The following is a 17,298-nucleotide window of genomic DNA, read 5'->3' on the forward strand; positions in this document are numbered from 1 at the left end:
AAAAAAAAAAAAAAAAAAAAAAAAAAAAACAACTATAGCCTAATCTAAAATGAAATAGATCTAGAGCTAGATTTTCTTGGACGAATGATATAAAATAAGTATAAATAATAAGTCATATGAATCTGATAGATCTAAAACAAATACTGATAGAGTCATTCATTAATTAATTATTAGAATTACTTGACTACCAACTGGGTATTTTTTATTGCCAAAATACAATGTATTTTATGTGCATTTATTAAAAACAACAACCAAAAATTAAGCGTTTGACGCAACTAGATCTAATAATAGTAATATATAGATTCTAGTTCTAGATCTAGATCCAGAAAGCTACTTCTCTAATTCAGTTTTCTAGTTTAATTCTAGTTAGATCTAGATGTCTAGACCAGTAGATCTAAATCTAGCCAGGGTTTTTGTCATGGAATAGATTTATAAAACTTCAGCCACCTACTGATCACGATATGACAGATAGGCCTACTCTCTCTACTACTAGACTCTACATCTAGATCTAGTACTAGTAGATCACTACATTTGACTAGATGATTACTAGATCACAGTAAAATTCAATGTGTACTTCCGACTTTAGCTCAACAAACAAGTCTACTCCAAAGTATAGATCTACTAGTAAAGTCACAAAGTGTAAAGGATCATTATATATTCACATAAAAAAAATTATAGGCCTAAAGGCCTAAATGAATCAAATAATCAGTCACTAATTTGACTAATCAGTAATCTAAATTGTTGTTTTTTTTAAATGGCAAGTGTTATTGATGACTTCTGACTTGTAAACCAGTTGCAGAGATTCTAGTTTTTATTTTGATGGCATGTTACGATATATCAATGATATTTAGATAAACGCAAGTACCTAGTGGAACAGACAGAAGGACCATTTAATATAAGGCAAAGAAGTAAGATGTTTATAATCCATCAAACTATGATCAAACTCACAGAGGACTTGTGTCATTTGTGACAGCATTTCATGCATTTACAGAAGCTACAAACTATTCTACAAAAATGATAGGCTTGTCTTTGATTCCGAAGACTTATGAGGAATGCTATGTTTCCAGTGGCTACTCAGCCCCAGCTGTGACCTACATATTATGCCACACTGAGCACAGGCATAACCATTGTCCACCTGTGGTAGAATCAGTTGTTTTTTTCTTTTTGCCGTCTACCCTCGGCAATTAATTTTTATTGGTGTATACCACACCTTTGTAAGTGACCTCCAGCTGTCTCATTCTGAAGCTGTATGCAACCAGGTGCTCTCTTATTCTATGTCAGTTAAAGCAAGTTGGCGCCTTAGCTTGTCTTTAAAGCATTTCTGTGGTACCTCTTTATGTGCATATGACATGTTAGTCAAATAGGTTTTGCCTATCGGAAGGCCATTTCGGAATATATAGGTGTTTAAAATGAAACTCCAAACATCTGGACTTCCATTAACCAAGAAAATAAGCTTAGGATTCAAAGAGACGACACTGGCATTTCAGCTAAGACAATCAGTAAAATTAATAGCAACTTTAATTGCAGTCCACCAAACAAGATAAAAAGAAACAAGTGTGGCTTCAATAGCATTGATGATATTTAGTTTACTTTTATCTCATTTACTAGTATTACTATTTCATTGACTAAGGTTTTTTATTGTCAAATATGCATAAGTACATGTACTAGTTCCTGCAATTTGATGAAAAATAATAATTAAATTGTGTGTAGTCTATATACAAATGTTTATAAGAGATCACAGCTTAGTATAATTTACTTAATTTCAAAACTATGATTTTGTGTTCTGACTCTACTCTAAATAAATTATATTTTATTTTAAGAATGCAAAGTTGGAAATTCTGTTCTGATGAAAAAAAAATTATTAAAATAAAGTAGATGTTTATGGTTTCTTTGTATTTATTTTTAAATTATTTATTCATTAAAAATTAATTGTTCATTAACATTTACTTGAAGTAAAGATCAAAAACACAAATTCAATACATGATCAGCTCTCAATTCATGCAGATCACAGCCCATCACTTAAATGTATTTACTGTCAATTCTACAGACTATTCATTTCAAAATGTTGCTTTAAATTGTTATATGACAAAATCAAAGTACTGGTACCTCACATTGATGTAGGCCTAAAGCACCTGAAATAATGACAAATTTTCATTCAATAACTTGTACTGTCATTTATTATCAGACGTGTTAAAACTAATGACCTGTATCGTCATCATTGGCCTCCTTCAGTCGTAGAAAGACTAAGGTTTCATCTCAGAGCACACTTGCTCATGTGGCTGTGGAGCCCTATTTTGGAGACACTCCCGTCCACAGATAGCACAGGTTAAGGTGGCTTTTGCTTCGGTGGTAGAGGAGCTGGCCGTTTTTCGGACTGTACGTTTTTCTTCCTGAGCTGAGACCTATGTACTTTCACTGTCCATAGCTTTCTTGGTCACTGTCTCTCCATCTGTTGCGGTCTAAAGCTATGTCTTCCCAATTGTCAGTATTGATGTTCACGATTTGAGGTCACGTTTTATTACATCTATGTAATGGAAGTGGGGGCGACCAGTTTTTCTTGTGTCAGTAGTGTGTTAAAACTAATGACCTGTATATATAATTTATTAAGCAGGAGCATCAACAAATCTTGAACAATAATTGTCTACAGAAAAACTTTATTCTTATCCAAACAATATACATTTACAATGTATTTAAGCAAGTTAATTTATATTTATACAAATCTATATGGCCTAAAGATTATAGCGTATTTTGATGTGTGAATACCAAGTTACATTATTACATGAAAATAGTGTACTCATTTTTAAAATATTCTGGGTAATAAAAATAAAAAACTAATGATACAATAAAATTGAAGCATTAGTCAAAAAAAGAAAAATTTCACTCAAGATCTATGTGAACTCTGCTTGAAAAAAATCATTTTGAAATTAATTTTTAACAAAATTATGGTTCTTTAGTCAATGGAATGATAGCAGCAATTATTTAACGATTTCATGATTATCCATTCATTTCAATATACTTATAACTGAAAAATAATTCATAAGGTTTAGATAAAACCATTTGAAATAATGATTATAATTTTTTTCTTAATTTGCTTAATTCAAATCTAATATAAATTTCCTCTGTCAAGAAACTTATGAGGGAACAACATGCATGTTGCAAAGGGAATTAAGAATATTTAATTGATGTTGCTTTTTTTTTTTGCCAACATTTTAAACCTTTGCACCAGGTTTTAGTTTTAAGGAGAATGCACCATATTTTATATGTTAACTTTTGTTAGATTCTTATTTTAATTTTAAAAAAGTAAAATTTCCCTTACCACTCATCTACTGCACTCCCTCTTGTTTTAATGGGGCTCAGATTAATAGTTTTCAAGTACAATATCAAACAGATTTAAAGATATACTAAATCCAAACCTGTTGGCTGAATGACAGGATATACATAAATATGTATACAGCTTACAGTATAATATATATATCTTAAATTAAAATTGGTCCAAGACTTTTATTTTGCAACATGATGGGATTTTCCTTTCTGGTGGTGCTATGCAGGAGTCCAAGAATCTCATCTTTTCTCATAACAGAAAGTTATCTAGTTATAAAAATAAATAAAAGGATTTTAAAAAAAATAAAAAAATATGTGTTGACCATGCTAAACGTATATATGTTATTAATTATAGTTATATAATTTTGCCATTCTAAAAATAGTCTGTACCTAAAAGGAGCTACTGCGTTAATGTGTAGACATGGCCCTGACCTTAATAGTTATGAATTATTACTATAGGTGAAGGCAGATGTTCAGTTAATTTGATGCACATTGAACTAATCTAAAAGCAACTATAACATATTATGATTTACATTTTCATGGAAAACTAGTTTTTCAAAAATACAAGTACTTCAGCTTAAGAGAAAAGTACATGGGAAAAATTGCAGTACCTTACCTTTAAGAGGTGCAACCAATCATTGACTTTTCAGGAATGCATGCCTTTTTCTTGCATTTCCAAACATAACTGTAATTATACAATTAGGCATATTGGTTAATTTCTTTTGAAAACATTAAAATTATATTAAATTGAAAATGTTGTTGTATCAAACATACAAATTATCAGACAATTTTGCCTAATTTCATCAAACAGTTTATTGTAAAGGAATGGCCTGCACAACAGCCAAGGTATATTAGGCATTCATGAAAGATGAATGTGCTTAAGAGTGTTATAAATTAAAAAAAAAAACTAGAGAAAAATGTTAAATTCCATCCCAGATATTTGGATGTTGCTTGACCATGAAAATCACACAATTCATAAAACATCTATTAGATAACTAAAATAAAAATTGTATAGTAGTACTTACATTAAATATTGAATGGATGCCCAGAGAGTAGAAATAGTATAAGTATGATCCTTGAGCCATTCTGGTACATCATCAGAACTGGTTGCCATGGTTCTACTTGTTAATAACTGAAACATTACAAACATTTTTTTTTATTTATAATTTATCACAGACTAGAATAGAAATGTTGCCAGGAAAAATACCAATGGTTAGAATACACCTGATGCTACTTTTGTAGCCTTATTACTGGTTAAAATGCACCAAAACTTCATTAATTAAATCTGATAAGAAACATATATGTATCACACAAGTTCAAGTTTATCAGAGTGTCATAGCAAATAATTAACTAGATATGTGAGTTTAATATTAAAGTACTGAATTTCAGGGGATAGATCCAACTTGACACCACATCATTTATTATTTCATGAACTCATGGGTATGGCATGGAATGGAAACTATTATTTAATATATATGGGGTGTAGGCAAGGCATGGATTATAAATTGTCTTGTATAGATTAGATTGGGTAAAACTGCCAATCGAAGGTAACTTTTACTGATAGATCTGGATCAGTTATAAATTTATGGGACCTAGGCCTGCATAAATTTTATCTTTTATTTATATATTTTATGTACATATATAACTAGTCTAGAATCTATAATTATATCTTAATAATAATTTTTGTAGATGTCATTATATAATATCTAACATATTAAGTATAGATCAGTAGATTTAGAATTTTAGCTAGTGGAATATTTTTATATCCTAATCTGAACTGGATCTATATATCTAGAATTTAGATCAGTAGATTTAGTATTTTAAGGTAGTAAAAACTTTTATATTCTAAATCTAAACTGGATCTAGATCTAATTATTCTAGAAGCTTAGATCTAGAAGACTAGTTGTCAAGATTTGACTACACTATGGCTAATGCACTAGCTTAGTAGGCCTACTAGATAGATCAAGAGACATAGTACTAATAGACTCGTCTTGCCTCGTTGGGCCTCTCAAATCAGCTACATACTTTAGAGACAATTTAGGAAGGTGAATATCGATCCAATTCAAAGATCTACAATCTACATGTTAGAGTCTAGCTAGAGATGCTAGATCTAGACAATCTAGTCTAGAAGGCTTATCAATAAAAAATAAAATCAATCATTTCTAAAGTTTGTAAAATTATATGTAGATCTAATGTATCTATTTATAATATAATAAAAATCTATGTCTACTTTTTAAATATTTAAAATGATATGGCTGATGATATTAATTATTTTAATTGAGACATTGACATACTGTCACATACAAAGTAACAAAATAATTAGATCTTATACTAACTCATAGACTCATACCGTATTGTATTAAACCTTCGAGTTTACATTCCACTATCTTGACTTGACTATATTGACTAAATAAAGGGCACTATGATTATAGATGTAGATTATTATCTATGATGATGATGATGTTTATCAACTGGTAGATCTATAAGTAGTATCGTCACTTTAAGTATAATCAGTATAACCACTGCATTCGTTTCATTCACTGTCTCAGCTGTATCAATAATCGTGTGAATGTGATGTCTAGATTTAGATAGAATTGATAGATTATAGATCTACTATTAAAAAGTATTAACTATACTAACTATAGTGTCTATACTATAGTATAGCCAGTATGACTCGTATGAGTATACTCATATACTGTAAAAGTGTATAATAGTAACTTAGTAAGTAAGTATAGCTATACAGACTAGATGATCGATAGATCTAGGCTCTAGACTGAGACTCGATCTATTCTATAATAAATATTCATATTATCATATTGACAATTATTGATCTCATGTATGGTCTAGATCTAGATAAAATAGAGTGGATCTCATCAGTCATGACTGTCTACATTAGATCTATTGATTTTTTTTAAAACGTTAAATAAATCTAGATTCTAGACCTTAGTCTTTAACTTTAGTCTAGGTGTTGTAGATCTATATTATTCTAGATATTATACAAGAGATCTAGATCAATATAAGTTTCGGTTTTTAAAAAATTCGCATTCGAAATTTTAAATACCCAGATTTAAGTATTTATATACCCATATTGGTAGGTCCGAGTTAATCATTTATTAGATCTATTAAAGCATGTCTATATAAAAGATTATTATTTTAAAAATATATTATTATATAAAAGATATAGTTATGAATATTTACTTTAAAAAATTAAACAAAATGAATTTTTCCCTTTTGCCAATTAACACTCTGGCTAGCAAAAAGGATGACTCCTCAATACTGTGAAAAGACGATAACTGCATGAGTTGGTTTGGAATTGTATTTTGTAAGACTAATTTTCAAACATATCCTTCATGAGAGAGAACGAAAAAAGGTTGTCAAAAAAAAAAGCTGGCTGGACTACGCAAATAATGGACCAGCCTCTCTCTCTTGATATCTTGTTAAGAACATTGGTGACCGGGAAAAGTGGATGGTTTGGTTGCGCGGGACAGATGATAAAAATGACATGTACATAAAAAAAATTCCAGATTTTGTGTAAAATACCCAAATGAGGAAGTACTGGAAACACCTATTTTAACGAAGTGGCCTTAAAAAAAATCTTTTGTGACGATCCATTATTCAGGGAAATTGTATCTATTTTATCAGATAGTCAGAAAATGGATAAAGTTTTTACAGATCTAATAAAATATAGTGTGGGGAAGTTTTACTCTCAATGAAGGTCAATCCAAGTGGCTCTCTTAGTAAATTTCTTCTTTGGCATCCTCATCGATTTTTCAAATTGGTATGGTGCGCGAAACAAGATGCGCGACGGCACTCTGATCATAAAATCTCGAAGCTGGTGTTCCATTAGTATAGTTCCATGGTCTACGCCAATGAATAAATGTGCAAATATAGAACTTGATCCCAGAACGGATGTGGGAGAAATAACATGTTCAAACTTTTTTTACCAGACACAGAGTGACTTGATATAAGCGTGTATAAAGCTGGCTTTTAATGGATTCGCCAACGTGTATGAAAATCCTCAATAAATGAAATGCGTGTAAATAATAAGATAAAGATAAGATAAAGATAAGATAAAGATAAGATAAAGATAAGATAAAGATAAGATAAGATAAAGATAAGATAAAGATAAGATAAAGATAAGATAAAGATAAAGATAAGATAAAGATAAGATAAAGATAAGATAAAGATAAGATAAGGATAAGATAAAGATAAGATAAGGATAAGATAAGGATAAGATAAGGATAAGATAAGTCTACGTCCTGGGTGCGTGTTGAATGACCTACTTCATTATTACACTTGTACTTATTGGCAGTAAATATGTTGCGCTCCTTGACGCCGTCCTTCTTTCTGCTCAGCAACTGCCTCGAGGCCTCAGCAGCCTCCGTGTACTCTTTGTCTCTCCTGAACATCGTCTCTGTGTCTCCAGTTCTGAAAACAAAACGTCAGCGTGTCAGAGTGAAGTGACCAAGAGTCAGAGTGAAGTGACCAAGTGTAGTGATGCAGTAGGCTGGGGCGTAGATTTAGCGCAATCGGGTATTTCCATAGTGACGCGACGATATATTAAAAACAAAACGCGGGGTTAGCTTGGAGACAGAATCAACGGACAATCAATGCTAGAGAGTTCGTGGAGTAAGTACGTACTTTGTTTACGGAGGAGTTAAAGCAACATCGGGGGTTGTTTCCCTCCAGAAACACCATTAGTAAAATCAATTAATTTAGAGACACTTCAGGACAGAAGAATAACAAGAGAAACATTTTTTTTAAATACTTTAAAAAAAAACAAAGCTGATATTGGTTGATTTTTTAAAAATGGATTCTTGTGTTGTCAGGTAAAAGAAATAATTGTGCAAAATTTTAGCTTGATCCGAGACTTGGTCTGAGAGAAATAACGTGTACAAACTTTTACCAGGGGTCGCCTAAGACCACCAGAACTATTGACCAACTCAATGAACTCTTTATGTTGCGTCTGTTCTATTTATGTATGTTTCTGTTGGGTTGTTATGATAAAAAAGAGTCCTTGTAATCACAACAAATTTCCATAAGGATTAATAAAGCATTCTTAGTCTTAGTCTTGATTTTTTTTTTCTATTCTAAAGTGTAAAACTGCACTGTACAAATGTTTGCTGATTGTAGTTACTATTTATTTTTTTCCCCTACAATGTTATTCGAGAAAGAGGTTCAAAAACAAATGAATCTGAATGATTTCGACCATTTCAATTGTACAGCTTAATATTTCAACAGTTTACTGTCAATTAATGTAAATTATTGCATAACGCAACGTTCAGCCATTGCAGAAGCTTTGTTTGAACATTTTTTTTACAGAGCTTCTATCAACTCACTCTGCTGCCTGGTAAAAATTGTATACACCAAATTTCGGATCAAGCTGACATTTTGCACAATTATTTTTTTTACCTGACAAAAAAAATCAACATAAAAAATAATCGATAAGTTAATCAACTATTTGTAATTAATTATTTTGTTTGGTACCTCGAATAAGAGAAAGAAATAGTACTTTTCTGAGGTGGTGGTATAAGCTGAATTAGTCTCTTATAGGTAGCTGCTTTAAAGTACGTTTGAAACAAACAATACATAACTATACAATCTTCTATTTTCATACACTTCTCACTAGCAGAGCGGTTAGAGTGTCGGCTCGAGTCATGAGTTCGAAGTAAGTCTTTTTCCCTCCCCCTCCCTTTTTTTTATATAAATGCTTTTGAAAAAACGATTGCGGTCAAATTGACCCAGATATTCCTTTCTTTCTCCACCTGTCCCATGTTCCCAACTGGTCCAGACAAGTGAAAGAATCATAGTGTACTGATAAAGATAAAAGCATGAAAAAGCGCTAAACAAAAACAATACTTCTAATCACACAGATTTATATTTGTCGATTTAGATCTATCACAACCTTAATGACATGACTGATTCAAACTAATTGATACAATTACACTTTGTATACATTGTTTTCTTTCTTGGGGGGAATAGTTTCTGTTTTCTTGTCCATTTCTTCATTTGTTAGTAAACAAACTCAAATGTTCCTCAATGTTTTAAAAGCTCAAGAACTAAATATTAGACACGATTCATTTTCCAAATGGACCTCATTCACCAATCGTAAACAAACAACATTTAGCCACGTGATGATATTGATAAAACAACGGAAAAAAAACTGTCACGTGACAGCCTGTGTGTATTACGTAATTTGTAAAGAAGAGATAGAGAAAATTGTGTCTAAATGTTGTTTGTTTACGATTGGTGAATGAGGTCCATTTCCGATAGAAAAGTTGAACGAGACTGAAATCATTGTCGTAATTAATGTTTAAAAATAAAAATTAAAAAAAACTTACATCATTGTCGTAATACTTGCTAGAAACTTCTTGACATTCAGAACAATGCGTACAGTTCTCATAAACTTAGTTCTGGCCTGAAATCAAATATTTAGATCTATTGAAGTTTCTAAATCAATCGTTAAATATAAAAAAAAAATAGAGAATAAGGCATGTCAAGGTCGCAAAACATTACGCAAAACTGCAGGGTTTCTGTCTAGGATTTTAGCAAGAGAGAATATGAATCTCTCTAGCCCTTAATCAAATGAAGTTAGATGATGATGGTCATCAGATGATCCATGATAATATTATCAAATATTTTAATAGATCTTAGGTCTTTGAACAAATGTTAATGTTTCCAATGCTGAGAAAATATTTACTTTAGGCTGCTGTAGCTATGTGCGGAGCAAATTTCTTCTATCTTCTGTCATATCTTTAACCAGTCATTGCAAACGTGCGTAATTCCAAACATCTGGAAAACTTCAGAAATCATACCAGTGCCTAAGAAACCAAAAATAGATTGCTTAAATGATTTCCACCCAGTAGCACTAACACCTATTGTTATGAAATGTTTTGAAAAATATATCCTTAAACAACTTGTAGCAAAAGTCAATAACAGCCTAGACCCTCACCAATTTGCATACAAAGCAGCTAGAGGAACTGAGGATGCCATTCTATTGCTTTTGGACCAGCTTTATAAGCATCTCGATATACCCAAAACATATGCACGAGTCCTCTTCGTAGATTTCTCCTCGGCTTTCAATACCATACAGCCACATCTAATGATAAACAAACTGAGTAACTTAAATGTAAGCCCTTACTTGCAAGCATGGGTTCTAAACTTTTTAACCCAACGGCCCCAGTATGTTAAAGTCAACAACACCAAATCGTCAACTCGAGTACTATGTACGGGTGCTCCACAAGGTTGTGTACTTTCTCCTGTACTATACACTCTTTACACCAATGACATAAGAAGCATCTCTGACTCAGTTAAACTCATTAAATTCGCTGATGATACTGCCATAGTCGGTCTTATTTCAGGAGACGAAACTCAGTATCGAAGCTCGATAGAAGAGTTTACAAACTGGTGCACCGACAACTTTCTAGAACTGAATGTAACAAAAACTAAAGAACTTATAATAGATTTTAGAAAGAAAAAACAAACTATACGTGAACTGCAAATAAACACTACATCTATAGAACAAGTAAAGGCATATAAATATCTAGGCGTTATCATCAACAACAAGCTTTCATGGGAAGACCACCTTGGAACTCTGACAAAGAAAACAGCCCAGCGACTCTTTTTTCTATACAAACTCAACAGTTTTAAATTAAACAAGAAGATCCTTGAGACATTTTACGGCGCGACTGTACAAAATCTGCTAACATACGGAATAAGTTGTTGGCAAGGCAACGCCTCATCTAAACTGTTGCAACGTCTAGAAAACATCATTAAAAAAGCATCAAAAATTACACTCACAACATTACCACATTTAAAGGAACTTTTTGAACAAACGTGCCTAAGAAAAATCGAAAAAATCTTGGAAGACAACGGCCACCCGCTCCATCAGAACTACGCCAGGTCGTCGCGAAGTGGGCGACTGCTGTCAATCAAAACAAGAACGGAGCGGTACAAAAACTCGTTCGTACCTCACTCGGTCAGACTCTATCACCGCCACTCATTGATCAGGGAACATGAAATGCACCAAGATACCTGTGTGTAGTCGCTGAATGAACATTTATGTTGTCTGTTGTATTTATGTGTATTTTTCTGTTGTGTTGTCTTTATATGAGAAACGAGTCCTTGTAATCACAACAAATTTCCGTAAGGATCATTAAAGCAGTCTTAGTCTTAGTCTTAGTCTTTACTTACGCTATTGATTCGATTTAATTTATTATGTCATATAACAACAAAACAAATAAATTCAAAACTCCTAGTTTAGTTCCGTGATCCATTCACCACAGCTTTTGTTTCATGTCTTCATAGTAACGTCTTTCACTTGTCTCCAACAATGTCTTCATGTCTTCATAGTAACGTCTTCACCTGTCTCCAACAATGTCTTCATGTCTTCATAGTGACGTCTTTCACTAGTCTCCAACAATGTCTTCATGTCTTCATAGTGACGTCTTTCACTTGTCTCCAACAATGTCTTCATGTCTTCATAGTGACGTCTTTCACTTGTCTCCAACAATGTCTTCATGTCTTCATAGTAACGTCTTTCACTTGTCTCCAACAATGTCTCATAGTAACGTCTTCACCTGTCTCCAACAATGTCTTCATGTCTTCATAGTGACGTCTTTCACTTGTCTCCAACAATGTCTTCATAGTGACGTCTTTCACTTGTCTCCAACAATGTCTTCATGTCTTCATAGTGACGTCTTTCACTTGTCTCCAACAATGTCTTCATGTCTTCATAGTAACGTCTTCACCTGTCTCCAACAATGTCTTCATGTCTTCATAGTAACGTCTTCACCTGTCTCCAACAATGTCTTCATGTCTTCATAGTGACGTCTTTCACTTGTGTCTCCAACAATGTCTTCATGTCTTCATAGTAACGTCTTCACCTGTCTCCAACAATGTCTTCATGTCTTCATAGTAACGTCTTCACCTGTCTCCAACAATGTCTTCATGCCTTCATAGTGACGTCTTTCACTTGTCTCCAACAATGTCTTTATGTCTTCATAGTGACGTCTTTCACTTGTCTCCAACAATGTCTTCATGTCTTCATAGTAACGTCTTCACCTGTCTCCAACAATGTCTTCATGTCTTCATAGTAACGTCTTCACCTGTCTCCAACAATGTCTTCATGTCTTCATAGTAACGTCTTCACCTGTCTCCAACAATGTCTTCATGTCTTCATAGTAACGTCTTCACCTGTCTCCAACAATGTCTTCATGTCTTCATAGTGACGTCTTTCACTTGTCTCCAACAATGTCTTCATGTCTTCATAGTAACGTCTTCACCTGTCTCTAACAATGTCTTCATGTCTTCATAGTAACGTCTTCACCTGTCTCCAACAATGTCTTCATGCCTTCATAGTGACGTCTTTCACTTGTCTCCAACAATGTCTTCATGTCTTCATAGTAACGTCTTCACCTGTCTCCAACAATGTCTTCATGTCTTCATAGTAACGTCTTCACCTGTCTCCAACAATGTCTTCATGTCTTCATAGTAACGTCTTCACCTGTCTCCAACAATGTCTTCATGTCTTCATAGTAACGTCTTCACCTGTCTCCAACAATGTCTTCATGTCTTCATAGTGACGTCTTTCACTTGTCTCCAACAATGTCTTCATGTCTTCATAGTAACGTCTTCACCTGTCTCCAACAATGTCTTCATGTCTTCATAGTAACGTCTTCACCTGTCTCCAACAATGTCTTCATGTCTTCATAGTAACGTCTTCACCTGTCTCCAACACTGTATTATAAATGTCTCTGATTTGTATTTTAAGAGGAACTATTGCTTCTACTAACTTTCCCATCGTGTTTTCAGATAATCTGATCAAGATTCCAACGTAAATCTGAACCATGTTTTGAAAAAATACTGTTTCTAGTGAGGATATCTTTGCTAGTCATTAACTTTTTAAATTAAGTGATCTAAACTTGATAAGAAAACCGCCCTAAAATGTAAACTTTTTTGTTTGTTTCGTAGACCTTTCCTTTTCCCCTTCGTTCGTTGTCGCATCCATGCTCTCATATATATCTTTTTGTTTTTGCCAGATTTAAATTTGAAATTTGTTGTTTGTTGTTTTTTTTTTACTTTAGATAAATAATAAAGTTTTTTTTATTATTAAATTAATACTTTTGCTTAAAAAAGGATCTTTGGAAAATGGAATAACTTTTGGCCACCAAAATTTCTGCCTCCTGCGTGCAATGCACACATTACACAATAGGTTTTGGCAGCTTTGGGCAGGTTATCTGAACCTACCAACCTGAAAAAAGACGGAAAACCAACCTTGTGATCTATAGACGCAGATGCTATAGAGTTAATCTTTTTTTGTTTTAACTGACGCTTAACGATGGTGTCATGTGGCCACCCCAATGTCCAATCACCTCTACATCTCCAACGTATTTCGGGTAGCCATTGAGGAGGGGTGAACTCCGGTGCATCACAAAGTTCATAATTCCAGTGTTCATCGAACTCGAACGTGAGACCCCCTCGGTTAGGAAGTTAAGTGCTTTACCACTAGACCACCACGCTCCCCCCCCCCTCCCAAGAATTACTCACCAGATGTTGCTTGTTCTTTTGGACCAATTCTCTCAGCTTTTCCCTGACACTCTCTTTTAGCAGCAGATGCCACTTGGAGTTTGGCTTTTGCTTGCTTCGTGCCAGACATTCTCTTTTCCTATTTACATGCATCTTGTTGAAGAACTCTATGATTGGTTTCATCTTCTGCTTGTCGTGGGCTGTCGGCCCAAAAATACTTTGAAGAGATATATTCATAAAAACATTACCAAAAAAAAACAACAACTGTGTTATAAGAATAGATGTAATGGTTTGAGTTAAGCACGCATGCAGTAGTAGTGAGAACATCTTGTGTTGGAATACGAATAAGGGATGATGAACATCACGAGAAAACCCTTTGGTACGTTCGGATATTAAGTAACACCAAAAATCACGTCTTTTCAGCTTCCTACCCCCATATAATAAATCGTATTAAAATACCCCCCCCCTTCTACCTCGTAGATGAACATAACAAGAAAATTTGAATTAAAAAAATACAACTATTTATTGATTATCATTTTCCCAAATTACTCTATTCATCATGGTATCTATCTATAGAATTGATGGGAAAAGTATTTTTTTGAACCTGACAAGATACGAGTCAATTAAAAAACAACAGCTATTAGTTAATTAATTGTTGGTGATTAATTATTTTGCTTGATCTCGAAATATAAGGGAATAAATAAAATAAGGGAAATAAATGCTGTTTAATGAGAGATATGGATGTATTTATGGATTTAATCCCCTTATTATATTCTGACGCTTTTCTTTCTCCCACTTCCCATTCTCGGATCAAATTGAAATTTTGCATAATTATTGATGACAATGCTCGATTTAATCCAAAAAACAACCAAATAGCTAATTATTTAGTACTAATTAATATATTTTGTTTTATATAAGAAAGGGAGCTATACCCTCTATTTTTTAGATAAATGGCAGTAATTAGAAGTTCTTTCCTTTAGATAAGCTTTGTTTTTTAAATCATTTTTTTTCAATAGCCTGTTACAAAGTTTATATCAACCGTGTTTGTCCGTCTAACACGAATTTTGATAACGTTATATATTCCTCTTCCCTTTCTCGGATCAAGTTGTAAATTTAATTATTCATTGTTCCAATCAAAACATGAATCAATTAGTAAATCAAATAGTGACTATTAATTAATTTAGTTTATTATCGAAAAGGGGAAATAAATCTTACTGTATTGAGATATACATCTGTAAATGTGTAGTTCATCCCCTTAGATAACCTTTAGGGTTAAAGAATTTCTTTTTATTATTTTGCTTGTTATTATTAAGCTGGTAACAGAGATCTTTCAATAAGGCGTCCTTGACATTGTTTATGATAGATGATGTAATGTATCAAATGCATGATGATTGTAAAAGATAGATGATATGATGTATCAAATGCATGATAATTGGGATAATAGATGATATAATGTATGAAATGCATGATAATTGGGATAATAGATGATATTAAATGCATGATAATTGGGGTAATAGATGATATTAGGTATCAAATGCATGATAATTGCGATGGGTAGCTGATATTAAGTATCTAATACATGATAGTTGTAAAGGGTAGACGATATTCTGTATTAAGTGCATGATAGTGGTGGAGGATAGATGATACATACCTGTCCGTTTCTGACCTGGAAATTAAAAGTGAATTCAAAAGATGATTAGAATGAATAATAATAATAAGGATAAACCTAATAATAACAATAATAATTTGTTTCCTTTTAACTACATCGACCGTTGCAGTGCCAGAGAATGAAAAATACTTTATTTCTACAATAGTAATAATCTAGATTATATTTCTAAAATACCACTGACTGACTGATGCATGTATCAAGAGATCTCTTAAACTAGCATAAAGTCGGAATAGATTTTTTTAAAAAATTGTATTACTTGTTTGTTGGTTTGTTTTTTAAAGCTTTTCTAGTATAGGCAGTAACTTTGTTTTGTGTTTTCGCGTTTTTCTTTTTTTTCTTTTTTACATTTATTTTATTGAGGTTGCAGTTTGTTGTGCCTCAACGCCAATCTGTACGTCTGTCTTCTGAAACACATAGTGGTGTAAACAATAGGTCACAATTATGATCACAAAAAACAAACACAATAATTCTTTTGTCCCCTTGGTTATTAAATTATTTAGATCGTTGCAAAAAAATTCTGATGTAGATTTTACATGAAATTTCTGTGTGAAACTATTTTATGAATGTATTTTTGTGTCCTCGTGATATATTGTTTAGGTTTAATGCACTACTCTCTATTGTTTTAACAGGTGTTAAACGTATTAAACAGAATTATATAGATGTTAGCTTTACACACCGGCTACGCCCGTTGATATAATAATATAACAGACATAAACATAAGAGTTCCATGGTAGAAATTAAAAAGAAAACAGGAACAAATTAACACTAAGAATGTAAACATGTACAAATAAACCATTGATACAAACTATTAAACAAATGTTTCTTTTATACTAAACGAAATTTTGGTTCCATGCTGGGCAAAAAGTAGAAAGAAAAAAAAGCGCGGAAGGACAACTTTTACCCTTTGACTTAATCTAACATGAACCTGATTGTAAAGAGAGCTGGAAGGACCAGAAAATAGGCTCTACGGCGTCATGCCTCGTAGCCCCCATTTAGATAGGGGCACCCACCAAATACGTCCGCCCCCACCCATTTATCTCGGAGTCGGAGACACTCAATATGCCACACAGTCTCGTGTGGCCAGCACAACGGTGACCCGACAAAATAGCGCGGACTAAATAGCGCGGACAAAATATCGCCGACAAAATAGCACCGACAAAATAGCGTCTCTATCTTCTATATTTTAAATAGATATAATGGTTTGCCATATTTTCAAAGAAAGAGAGTGCTTTTAAATTTTTTCTCATTCTCCTTTTTTCACCAATGCATAACTTGCTAAAAAAAAAATATGATTTTGAAATGAATGACCCCGCTTAAGGTTTAGGTATGATGATGTGTGTGTTATACATGTGTGTTATAGTATTATCAGAAATCTTGATTATCTGCGGCATTTCACTTTGATCAAACCAAGGAGTCTTTTGCCGCAACACTGGCAAACTTTGGGGTGTCAGGATTAGTTAAGCTGGCTATCACTTTTCTTATGTGGCAAATGTTTGTTTAAGCTCATTTGTTCCAACTTTAGATAAAAATACTGCCTTCGAGGAACTAAATGATGCATGGACAGATTTATAGAATTTGTATGACTAATGGAAGGACAACTCTATTAGTCGCCAGTCACGAAACCGCACAGTGACTCCAAGATTTCCGATAACAGTATGGAATGTTTAGAGATCGAGTACAGGGTAATCTACTAGGAACAAACAATTCAGTGAATGGTAGACACCAAGCATTTCAGTTGTCTATTGACGGTCATCAACCTAATGTGTATACGTTAATCTCTC

General features: G+C 33.1%; 1 protein-coding gene and 1 long non-coding RNA gene across 6 annotated transcripts in view; both read right to left on the bottom strand.

Moving 5' to 3' along the window:
- LOC106051527 (uncharacterized) overlaps positions 1–17,298 on the bottom strand; it is a 73,423-nt gene that overhangs the window by 50,379 nt on the left and 5,746 nt on the right. For 2 of the 3 annotated variants that reach the window (XM_056006584.1, XM_056006583.1), the window contains exons 5-8: positions 15,500–15,514; positions 13,870–14,065; positions 9,663–9,739; positions 7,605–7,749 (exon numbers count right to left, since the gene is read on the bottom strand). In XM_056006584.1, the coding sequence (XP_055862559.1) occupies positions 7,605–7,749; positions 9,663–9,739; positions 13,870–14,065; positions 15,500–15,514 (433 nt within the window). Of the gene's footprint in view, positions 1–7,604; positions 7,750–9,662; positions 9,740–10,273; positions 10,413–13,869; positions 14,066–15,499; positions 15,515–17,298 lie in introns of those variants that run through there. The other variant, XM_056006585.1, reaches the window with a different exon arrangement.
- On the bottom strand, positions 2,638–6,308 carry LOC129922085 (uncharacterized). 3 transcript variants are annotated; one of them, XR_008774092.1, is made up of 5 exons: positions 6,264–6,308; positions 5,672–5,899; positions 4,347–4,453; positions 3,938–4,006; positions 2,638–3,588 (listed from the first exon to the last, which is right to left on the bottom strand). It is a non-coding gene; the product is annotated as an uncharacterized LOC129922085 (long non-coding RNA). The 3 variants fall into 3 exon arrangements; XR_008774091.1 differs by lacking the exon at positions 6,264–6,308 and having other exon boundaries at positions 5,672–6,032; XR_008774093.1 differs by lacking the exon at positions 6,264–6,308 and having other exon boundaries at positions 3,933–4,006; positions 5,672–6,032.

Source organism: Biomphalaria glabrata, chromosome 12, assembly GCF_947242115.1.
Source record: "Biomphalaria glabrata chromosome 12, xgBioGlab47.1, whole genome shotgun sequence".
NCBI classification, from domain to species: domain Eukaryota; kingdom Metazoa; phylum Mollusca; class Gastropoda; family Planorbidae; genus Biomphalaria; species Biomphalaria glabrata.